General features: G+C 44.7%; 1 protein-coding gene across 4 annotated transcripts in view; it reads left to right on the top strand.

Moving 5' to 3' along the window:
* Positions 1–12,370, top strand: part of LOC116850540 (visual system homeobox 2-like) — a 72,781-nt gene that overhangs the window by 13,866 nt on the left and 46,545 nt on the right. For all 4 annotated transcript variants that reach the window (XM_032828945.1, XM_032828943.1, XM_032828944.1 and 1 more), the window contains exon 2: positions 3,196–3,237. In XM_032828945.1, coding sequence (XP_032684836.1) covers positions 3,196–3,237 — 42 coding nt within the window. The remainder of the gene's footprint in view (positions 1–3,195; positions 3,238–12,370) is intronic.

Here is a 12,370-nt window from a genome sequence, read left to right as displayed (position 1 = left end):
TATATATATATATATATATATATATATATATATATATATATATATATATATATATATATATATATCTTGCTCTCTCTTTCTCTCTATCTTTCGTTCTATCATACCCGATCCCTTTATCGTACATCATGCTCTTGCCCTTATTCGTTCGCTGTTGATGCTCTCTTTTCCTTGTCGATTATTATACAGTTTTCTTTCTTGCATTGGCCTCCCGGTTTTGTCTCCTGACACGTATACACTTTTTCCTGCACACTTTCCGTTCTTTTTAGATTCGCCGATCAAGTGTCCTTTCCGCTTCTCCCACTTGTACTTTATAGCGCTCAAATTGCTCATATATCGATTCTTTGTCATTTGCACTTCTTGCTTATACTTTTTCTTCATATTCTTACTTTGTCATTATGTTTTTATATAGCGAGTCCTTATGCCTTTCCTTAAATTTTCCCCTCTCTATTTGCCGACTTCCAACACCCTTTGGCAACATTCTTCAATTTTCAACCTTTTTGTTTCAAAAATTCTCGAACGTCCAATAAAAATATCTCATGAGAGAAACGTTCTCTTGACAGCAAACGCATAACAATTTCACTCGTCATTCACGTGTTTTCTTCATTGATTATACTGCCGAGCGACGTATACGTCGAAGTACACTCGTATAAGTGATTACGGGAGCTCGTTGTAACGTATTAACCTCTTCCTCGAGACCCCGGGGAAACTCGTTTACGACCTCGAGGCCGACTCGAGGTCCTTTCGATGGAAATCGTATGTCGAGAACTGACTATCGAGAAGACACGCTCGAGCAGCGTGTTGAATGGACTGGCGTGTCCCACAGCCGTCCATCCACTCGTCCGTCCGTCTGTCCGCCTGCACGCCTTCGGTCGTGTAAGAGAGACCCGTGGAGGACGCCTTTGAAGGAGTAACCGCAAATCCTAGTATAATACTAATAGGGCCATAATAGGGTCAATAGGGCTTAGCCGCGCGACGACAATAAGATCTTGTCAAAATACGCCGGGTAACACGAGCCTAGGAAGCGGATTTTTCTCAATGCGGGGCTCGCCCGCCCGTTTCCCCTCTCATCACCGTCTTACCCTCCTTCCCACCTTCCTTCCTCAACGTCGACCGGTATGAGAGAGAGAGAGAGAGAGAGAGAGAGAGAGAAAGCGAAAAAGCACGAGAGAGAGCGCATTATAATCGGGGGTTTTCAAAAAATCTGAAACCTTCCAGCCAGGCGCGCGCGATTGAGGTTTAAGTTTCACCACGTTCGACGGTCGTGAAAGGAAAAACGCGAATGGGGAAAATGCCAAAGAATGCCGGATCGGGGCGGTCGTCGCACGCTGTTCGGATTCCGAAGTGAACAGTTCCAACGGTGCACGCGATACGCGCACGATATCGCGCTGAATGCGAGCTCGATTTCCGACGAGACGTCCTCTACTCGAGGTAGTTTCCGCATAGCGCGCGTGTGACAACGATGACCCCTCTCTAGTAGAACGAAAAACGTCGGGATGTTGTGATTGTCACGTTAACATCGGCACGAAGATTGTTGGGATCGGCCGCCAACGATGAAATTGAAGGAACGATTATTCGTTTCGATTGCTCCGATCGTATTGTTGAAATGTGTGCGCGCATACAAAAAAACCGAAGTTACGTTTCTCTACTGAGAGAAATTAACCAAAAAAACTTATCAAACGGATATTTCCGATTAAATTTTTATCAATTTTTATGTGCAATTAAGATATCCGACTAAATTCAATCGGACACTTCCGATCACATAATGACATTTCGTCAGATATCGATCAGAAAATTAAGAATCTGATATTTCGAATGTTTCTCGTTTGTGAAAATTCATTGGTGTTTGGTCGGAAATATTCATTTGTTAATCTTTTATCGGATAATTGGCCATAATTACGCAGTAATCTAACTCACAAAATTATGAGTCGAATTTTTTGTCACCAATAGGTAGTTTCCATAGGTTTCTATATAAAACAAAAAAAACCCAAAATTGATTAAACATTTTTTTAAATTTTCTACTAACTAGTCTTATTTATCCATTTGGAAAGGTTAAGCTTGTCAATGAATTCGCTTCAGAAGGGAAGGAAATCGTCCGACTTCTTGAACGATTGCGAAGAATCTCAGTTCTGTCTACATTTTTAAATCGTATATCAAAATTTCTATGTTCAGTTTCTTCGCAACGTACTCCATGTGTTGGATCGTTCTTACATAACTATGGCCAATTCCTTCCTATGGCCAATTCAGCGTGGGCGCGTCGCGACGAGGCGCTTTAACAAGCGTTCGACAGTCGTTTTCGCATAAATATCGTTAGGCCCGCTCGCTAATGTCCCTACTCGAAGCGATTTTCCCCTCGAAGGAACGCGCGCCGATCCTCTCGAGATCGGACCGCTGTGTCGAGTCACACTCCCCTGCGCCGCGCTCTTCGCCTGCAGTTAATTTATCAAACAAACGCCCGAACGCGTTGGGTCAAGCCCGGCAACCCCCGGTTTTAAGACGCCGGCTCGTTAAAGTCATTTGAGGGTGCAGTTCCGCCATCGTCATCGTCGCGCCGCGACCTTCCCTCGAAACGCGAGTTCTGTCCCTCCTGCCTTCGTGGCCACTCGGGCGACGAGCCCCGACTTTCCTAGAAGGCGGGCAAATCTTTTTCAACCCCTGTTTTCCGCCACCCCAGCATCCGCGCGCGCCGAGATGACTTTATTAGAAAATGGCTAAATCCCGAAGCGTCTTAATACACCCCGGTGTTTATTTCCCTGTCGAGACGGGGCTTCCTCGCGCTGTTCCCTTTCTCCTCAGAGGGATCGTTTCGAGGGTAGACGGAGGGGAAGATAGTGTACGTCTCTTGATGATCTTTGGGAAATATGTAACGAATCAAGACTGATTAGAATATTCGAGCGAAACTGTCTGGGCGAACGGGAAAAGCGCGTCCCGTAACTCTTTAGAGACCAAACGCGGGAACTCTTGCGCGATGTAAAACGAAGGAGAGTGCTTTAGCGCACCCAATTAACGCGGGGATTCTTGTTTACCACGCGTTTACCGAGCAACGTAGTTCTTAGCGAGACTCTACTAGCGAGTACAACTCCGCGACTAGCGACGAACTTACGAATTCTTTTTAATTAACGACTACGTGCTTGTAAATGTGGCCCGGTAACGGGCTAACGCGGCACATTAAATTAATATCGTTCCTTTTTGTTTCAGGATTTTCGCAGTCGAAAGGATCATTCTCGAACACGAGTCCCGGTGAGTTTTTCGTAAAGATATAATATTTGTAGAATATATCGCGTTATAATGAACGGAAGAAGAAGAAGAAACGTAATTTATTAGGCGCTTCTGGAATCCCCTCAAGCGCTCAAAAAGTATACATATTTTGCGAAAATTCCTACATGAGTACAATTAGTTTACATGATTTGACGTGAATTGACTGTCAGAGATTCTCTGGTTCGCCGGAAAAAGAGGTATCCAATTCAAAGATGTCCAATTCAAATAGAACTTAAATGATGTCCAATTCAAATAGAACTTGAATGATGTCCAATTCAAATAGAACTTAACCGTCGGTTAAATTTACTCAGATCGCGCAATGAAGTAGAAAATCATAAAAATTGAATTTGAATTCATCCATTATTCTTGCATTTCGAATATGTATGGGCAGGTCATTCCAAAGTTTGGTTGCATAATATCTAAATGAGCGCTTAAATATCTCGGTTCAACTGGAGGGAGGAACACCCTTGGAATATTTAATGATTTACGAAATTATATATTATATGGATATTCACGTACACATACGTATTCATTCTGATAACTTTAGTTGATTAGTTGGTAGGGAAACGAGACGCGAGTAATTAGCGCGTGAAACTCGACACCGCAGTATTGGTACAAATATGTGCTGGCAACTTTTTCCCGCTTATAAAATCAGCTTCCCTGTTAGACGTCGCGAAGAAAGGAAAATCATCCTTTCTTCCCTTGCAAATGGAGCAGCTATAAAAAAAGAGTAAATATAACGAACGGCACTAATCTCAATTTCTCCTGAATTCTCACTCGACGTTCGAGTGAATTATTACTAAAGAAACCCGATGAAACGCGCGTGAGTTTAAGATGAGGACTCTCATGATTCCACATATTTTATCGAGACGGAGCGCGCGTTTTCCGCGGAAAATCGTAACTCGCTCGGAATTCGACGAGGTAGTGGTAAAAAGACGCGACGATATAACGCTTTTATAACGCAATAACGAAGCTCTCCTTCAGTCTACATTTTGCATGGCGTGCATGAAATTTCGTCAGTCTTCCTCTCTCTTCCTCTCTCCCTCCCTCCTCTCTCTCTCTCTCCTCGAGGTGGCGAATGACTACCAAAATCGTAAACGTGTTCGCGCCGTCGCGTCGAATTTATGACGCTTTTCGGATGCGGGAGCCGTGAAAAATTGATTCGGTGCTTGTTCCATCGCCGCATAATAAAAGCAATATCCTCGAGTCACGTATTCTGTCTACAATGTCACACAAACTGCGAACTCGCGTCAATCAATTTTTTTCAGCAGTTGATTATGCGAGATAATAATTTTCCAGCTTTTTTAAGCGCAACGCCGTTAAAAGATTTCAAAAGGAAAGGATCAAAATTTCTTCTGCGAACTATTGCTCTTTCCGGATCACGAGAGAAATATGAGTCTTATACGCGCATTTTAATATGAAAACACAGACAGGCGAGTCCCGGGAAGAATCATTATTAAAGCAGCAACAATGAACGATACCGGCAATCGTCGCTTGCGTAATTTCTCGACAAAGAGAGTCCTTCTCCACAGATGCGCGATAACCATTACCGCGCCATATGATGACGTCATATGCACACCGGGAGACGGAAAAAAAACTGCTTACGTATTCATGCGCGCGATGATTTCGATTTTTCCGAGCCATTAAGCGCAGCCCGTTTGGCCCGCAAAGCGATGTCGCTTGAAACAAGAGACGACAGGTTGAAAATGATTACCGAGGATGAGCTACCCATGTAATGGGGATGAGCTCCTGCACTCGCGGGCTATGTATATCCGTTGTCACATTGTACAGTTAAGCGATTAGTTGTCGTTAGAGATTCTCGGGTGTCTGTATGGGTATGTACTCATACTGTTAGCGTTAAAATCCTCTAACATCACTGATATTTTTGCCGATACTGCCGGAAGTTATTGCATCGTTTCTGTGTGCGTGGGCATCTACACTTATTAGAAAGAAATATTCCTTGCCAAAACGAAAATTTCTCTCTCAAAACTATAATTATTTGTAATCTTGTCACTAAGAGTCTCTTCCTGCAAAAAACGATATAATTGATGTCTCAACATAAATTATATCTTTAGATTGCGCCTCTTTTTCTCAATTGACATTTTAAAAGTACGACTTCGTTAGACTGAACGCGGGTAATTTTTTCGAAATAGAAATAGGCACAGGTGAATTCAGCACTGCTATTGAATTTCAGGTTCGCGCTCCTCGTAATATGTCGCGATAAGATAGACATTTTCGATTTAGGTAAGGTAAATGTCCCGATAACTGCACCAATACGAAAGCATGATTTCGACAAAAGTTTTATCTATTTGTTAGTAAGCTGTTAGTGAATCTATTAACCACACTGACATTTATAACAAACTTTGGTTTGTCAGTAATCGAAAAATAATAGGAAACAAAATAATAAATACTAATTTTATATATATATGTATATAATAATAATAATAATAATACAAATTTAATGAGATACCAGATAATGCTGGAAGTATCAGTAATTGAACTGAAAAATTAATAATTTCTTAATTACTGAATAATATAAACTCAATAATTAAATGATTATTGAAAAAAAACATTACAAATTAGTATAAAAAAATGTTTTTTTAACAAATACTATCTTTTTCCAGAAATATTAAATACAAATACATTTATTAATGTTTCAATTATATTATAAGGTCCAATGACTGGGACATTTATCTTGCGTGTTCCATAGTTGATCTTGCGCAGAAAGCACAGGGCACCCTGCCGAGGGTGCGATTTAAGATTTGACAGCGGGCGTGGAGACGTACTCGGATTTCAAGTAAAGAAAGTTTCTCGTTACCGATTAGCGTTTCAAAGTGGCGGGGCGTGGTCCAGTACCGCCAATTTCCTAAAATGTTTTGACGTGAAACGCAATATATCCGTACGAACCACATGTCGATTGCGAGGGACGGTATCGGATATTAGACACCGCGGAATCTAAGTGGAAATTTTCACCCACGTACCCACAGAGCGCCCCAGAACTATACTCACGTGCGAGACTTGAATGGCATATGCTGCTCTGAAGATAACGCTTTCCCTATTGAATATAATCACAACTGATTAAAGTACGTTTTAAGGTATAATTTCGGATAATCGACGTAGCCTCACCGGACCGTACACGCCCAGCAGTCCCAAGGAAAGCCGCGGGCGCTTCTCGCGGAAAAAGCGTCGGTCGGCGGTTCGGTTCCCTCTACGGTTCTTTCCTCGTGTTTCCGCGCGTCTCCAATTTTCCAGCAGCCTTTTCCGAGTAACGCAGTTGCCACTATCCCCGGGGGCGGCAACGCGAGTCTCCTTTCACTCCCAGGATCCTCCGGTATTTTCCTTTGCTGGCAAATTGGACTATTACGCTCGCAGCTCGTACCTCAGAAGCGCGCGTCCTCTCGCGAACATCGCGTATTTTCTCGCTCATCCCCTATTTGGCAGATCCTTCGCGCTATTTTCCGCCTCCGCACCCTCCCACCCTCGCCCTTCCGCCTTCAGCTCTTCTTCTTCTCTTTCTCTCTGTCTTCCTGACGTGCTACCATCTCCTCCTCCTCCCACGCCACCTCCTTTCTCGTTCACGAATCTCAAAGTGCTGCGCAGTTGTTAAAACAACCAATTCCGACGGAAAGCCCCTCGTTACCGGGCGTCTGCCGTTGCCGCGGGCGACTTCTCTAATTCTGACGGAAGACACCTCGCGTCCGCAAAAGAAGACGCCCCCGCGGAAGACGCGCGAGGATCTGGTAAATATTAGTTTTCGAAATTGTCCACGGACGAAATTGCAATTGTCCCCAAAATTTGTGCGAGGCACGCCGTTAATCGTCGGCTCGATGCGGGGTTCCCGTCGAGGTAACATCTTGTTTAGACGTTGACTTTTATTAACTGAAAGCTAGATTGTATAGGTCGCACATACGTGCGAGACGTGCGAGAGAGAGAGAAACACGTATATGTTTCGTTTGTATACTTGCACCGCCGGTTCGAATAACTCCGCGTCAAATGGCAGCGCGTATTTCCAATTATGACGAAATCAACAAGAATGGGTCTCTAATTATTCGTAGCGTTATCGCGGCGATCGATAATAACCACTACTATAACTCCTCATTAAATTTCTGCTTCATTCAAATCGGATAACACTGAAATATGTCACACGCGCGCATTATTGTATACGAACGTGGTCATGCGATCGTCTCGTCGAGCGTTGTTTCGCGTACACGTACAACTTCAGCGTTTACCGCGTTACAAAGAGCGAAGTTACCGGGACGTGTAATGCATCTCGATATGGTCCATTTTCCCGATCACCATGCGCGTGTCCACAAAATCTTCAGCTTGCAGGTCATTCCTCACAAAATATCATATGCCATTTGCTAAATTTACAATCCACCAAGTGCAATTTTTTAATACTGGGAGAAGAAATATCTAAAAAGTAAAGAATATATTTATTCGTACTAATAACATATGTACTTTTACATTCATATACATATTTTTACTGAGGAAATATTTTTTTTTAATGAGAAAATATATATTTTCTTAAAGCTGTAACTTTTCATTAAATATATTATTTATTCTATTAAAATAACAGTATCTAGATTGATGTAAATACATTGATGTAGATACATTATTATTAGTACATAGAATAAAAGAATAAAAGAATATTCTTGTTTAGAGAATATCTTTATTGTTGACATTTTAAAAATAAGATTAATGTTAAAATGAGATTATATAGCGTTGAACAAAGATAAATTAATCTTCAATCAAGACGAATATAGTGAAATTAATACAATTATTTTTTCATATATCCAACAATATCGATATTCTTGCTTATATATGAGAAAATGATTGTGTTAATTTGACTATATTCATCTTGATTGAAGACTAATTTATCTTCCTTATTACAAATTATCTTATTCTATACTGATGTGCCAGTAAGTAAATATTTTTAATTTTTTAGATATTTGTTCTCTTTGTGTATTGTTATTGTTACTACATCACGAAAGCAGAAAGGATAGTACTTTTCTCTCTCTCTCTCTTTCCCTCTTTTGGGATTTCAATTTCCTATACTGTACAATTTCATTATTTACGACGTGTTCGGAGAAAAAGAAATCGCGTTATTACACAAGCAATACGTGCGACTCGACGTGTCATTAGCGTTCACCGCGTCCGAAACACGCTGTCACGAGCAACCCCCCGTTTTCAAACGGGCCAACGATTGTCTCGTCGAGAGGGGCTGCGCGCTATGGAACGTTTAGAGGAGAGTGCGCTCCTTCTTCACCAATCCAATCATCTCGTTTCCTCTCGTATCGATTTCATCGTCCGTCAGAAATTTCCTCCGTGAAAAGAAACGCACGAGACAGCGACGCGAAGGCGGAGGGCCGGAGGAGAGACCGAGACGAGCAGGGAATTACGACGGTGACTCGCGCGAGAGAGAGGAGGCGGCAGAGACGACGTCGACGTCGGTGACGGCGACAGCGACGAGAAGGAGAGAATAAAGCCCCGGTTTCTATAAACGATTTTGAAATTGTGTGCGTCTCGGCGACCGACCGGGCGAGTAGAAGCCCGGGACAGGGATAGCGGGACAAAAAGGAGGCGGAAGCGCGGGACAGCGGTTGGCAGAGCCAGCAAGGGACGGCGAAAATCGAAGTCGGGAGTCGGCAAGGGGAGGCTGGCGACGGGGGTGATGATGGTGGTGGTGGCGGCGGCGGCGGTGGTGGCGGCGGTGGCGGCGGCACCGGAGACGAACGAGGTACGGGAGAGAGAGGGCGATTCGTATTTTTCTTCCATGAAAAATTAAGTGCGTTCAGCCGTGAAAGAGCTCGCGCCTGATTACTAGCGCTAGCTCGTGCTCGCCGGGAGCCTCACCGACGTTTTCGATCGGCACTTTTCCCTGAAGAAGGTCTAGCCGAGGCCACATGTCGAAGTCATCATGATGACCTTGATCGACTTTGGTCGATCATCGTCCACCTGAGATAAATGATCCTGTTTTCCGAAGTGATGACTCCCGTTTGAAAACTGGATATGATAAGAAAACTACGCTATAAGGATAATTGTCTAATTAATTAGTCCGTCACTGCTATATTTGAAGCGTAGGTCAAAATGGCTGACATTGGCAATGTAGGGTTAATAGTTTAAGATCATTATCGATCATATTATTATCTTATTTTTCTTCTCGTATACATTTTATTTCGAGAAACGAATCGATCGTAACGACGAAGGGTTAATATAGCTCGTCTCAACACATCTCTTCCCTGAAACGCGTCGCGAGGCGTGTCTCGATCGAGCGGTACATTAAACTCGTGAAAAAGGTGTCGCTATGAAGGTGAAATCTTTCGAATCCGAAAGTTCCCCCGCTGCGAGTGTCATCCCCGTTGTTGTCCTGACCAGCTTTCTTCTTGGTCACCTGTGGCTGATTGTAACGGCGATGACGAGATACGTGCGCGTGCTCTCGCTCGCAGCCGCTTCTTTTCATCTGGCGAGCTCACTCGGCGAGGGGGAGGACGTCACGACGCGAGGGTGCCGTACTAGAGACGGAAATAAGTACAGGGAGGGAAGGATGGGTGTGTGGGCGCGCAGGGAGAGACGAAGAAGGTTGCGGCGTAGAAGAGCGAGAGAAGAGCGAGTGTACGCCACGAGGGCGGCCGCGTCGGAGGAGGCGACAAAGATATTAATTAAGAATTAACACGCGTACTGGAACTACCCTTAATTAGTAACAGTCACCCGGAGCATCTACGGGTGCTGTGCGGATCCGCGGCCGCCGCCGTTGAATGTCGGCGGGGTACTTCGTCCGAGTTTTTGCAAGGTAAATACAGGAAACGAGACGCGATTAAAAAAGGAAAAGGAGAGGATTAAAAAGAAAGTAACGCACCCATGCGACGCGATGCGAAGAAGTCGTGTATCCCGAGCGCCGTCGCGTCGCCGACTGCATCTCGCGAGATCCTCTCCGTGCGAATCTGTGTCGAGACGGAAGGATGGGAAGGACAAATCGAATCATCGTCGTGCGGAACGTGGCCTCGAGGACGGCGAGATACGTGTCCTATTGCGACGCGGTTACAATTCCACCTTGCGAAAATTTGCTTTAGGCGCTTTCTCCTCACCGACCATGGGAGTGGTCTTCCGCTCTGTGAAATGTCGCGACCTCGACCTTTTTACTTGATATAATTCCACTCTCTTTGATTTCATCAACTTCAACAGACGTTAGTTCGTGAAATTATGATAGAAATGAGTGTCTGCCTTTTTGCACTGATTGAAGGATTAATGAAGTAGGACGGAATGTGCGGGTTCAATCGCATATTTCCGCGGTGAATTGATTAGTCAGGAACATATCAGGGTCTCCGGGAAGTTCGCGCAAAATGCGTGCTTCGTGTTCGACAAAATCAGAGATTTAATTAAGGAGCTATATGGGTCTCTCTCTCTCTCTCTCTTTCTCTTTCGCTCTCCTTGCCGCGCTCCCACGACGCTTCCGATGAAACTATTGGCTGGCTCTCTGCAGGCAGGATCCGCGTACGCATTGCGTGGTACACGTGAAATCGTGACGTCATTGCCCGGAGGCCATTTTGGCTCAGCTGGTCGACAAAAGGCAGCTCGAATAGCAGGACGCCATGTCCTATGCCACGACTGTCGCACAATAGAGACAACGATTCGTATACGCGTGTATCGGTGCCACGCACACGGCGGAACGCGCCGTGTTTATTCGCACGTCTCTGCGGTGCAAGCGTAGGAATTGTGAACCCTTGCCAACGGTATATGAACCGCGCCTTCTCGGATCGCGTATAAATTACGCAAGTATAAATTCCTTCGTAACAAAAGGAAAGAATCGTTCTCGATTCATCGACAGAAAAAAACATTTCTACTCACGTGTATACACTTTGACGTTGTTCAATTGTCATCTAATGAGCACAGGAATTGTCTGCGATTGTGTCGTTTGTACAACGTCTAACAACTTTTCTAAATCACAACTTGAGATTCACGTCGCGATGAGAAGGATTTGGTAGCTTGGCTTTTCATCCCAAGCGTCAACGTTTTGTGCAGGCGAGATCCTCTGAAAAAGTAGCACATACCATCCCAAGACGTTGCGAGGAATGAAGAAGACGTGGGGGAGAGGCGGATTTTCATTGGGAAGTATTTTGACACGATCAGGCGAGACGGTGGTTGCGTGCGAGACGCGCAGGGCAAATTTTTCGCGGTGTGGAGGGTTTAGGGTTACATGCGGTTGATGCTTTAAAGCGATACACGACTGTCGTATAAATATTGCGCGCCTGAAAATGCGCCGTCGAGAGCACGTCCGGGGCCATCCTCGACTCTTCGAGGTGGAATCGCGAAGAAAGGTAGACGGGTGGATAGAGCGAGAAATACAGACGGATAGGTGGAGAGTGAAAAAGAGAGAGAAGAGCAGGACGGAGAGAGGCAGAGCCCTTCTCCACCCTTGCCTGCCTGCCCTCTGTGCGGATACAGTGACTACATTGTGGATTTAGGGTTCATTGTGCGTCCGGCACTATTGGGCATTGTCGCGCTTCTTCGAGGGCCGGAGATTCACACCTTTTCACCGACACGATTTTCCACGATGGGCGCGTTCCATTGAGCGGAAGAGGGCGAGTCGTAGGAAAAATCGCTGGGCGGGCGGGAGCGCGACGAGACGCGACGTATCTTCCTTTCCCCCTTGGCACAGAGAAGCACGCCGTTTCCGGATTCTAGGGATTTATACCGGCTCGAGTCGCTTTATCTCGACAATACAATTTATTTTGCGATGAGACGCGACAGCGACGAAAATCACACGAGCACGTTCCTCTAAATGTATCACTAGGATATTGTCTCGTGTGTGCGAGGATTCCACCGAATTATGATTGACTGTGGACGAGCTCAATTCCGCGATCAATTTTTCCGTAGTAATTTTGTTTTTTTAACTGCATCTTTTTATTCTCGTTTTACCACTCGAATGGCGAATTCCTACCGATGTAAACGAAGCAAATCGACTCAACCGCGCTGATCACAATATCGATCGATACGCTTGGCAAATTACTTTCGAGCCGCGTTTTTCGCGGCTGGTCTCTTGAGTTGGCGTTTAATTGCGCTAATTTCGGATCACCTGGGGAAGAGAGAGAGTGAGAGAGAGAGAGAGAGAGAGAGA

Source organism: Odontomachus brunneus, unplaced genomic scaffold (genome assembly GCF_010583005.1).
Source record: "Odontomachus brunneus isolate Ranch 3 - 2012 unplaced genomic scaffold, Obru_v1 Obru_scaffold_148, whole genome shotgun sequence".
NCBI lineage: Eukaryota > Metazoa > Arthropoda > Insecta > Hymenoptera > Formicidae > Odontomachus > Odontomachus brunneus.
The sequence above is the reverse complement of the archived record's forward strand: the minus strand, read 5'-3'. Positions and strand labels throughout refer to the sequence as shown.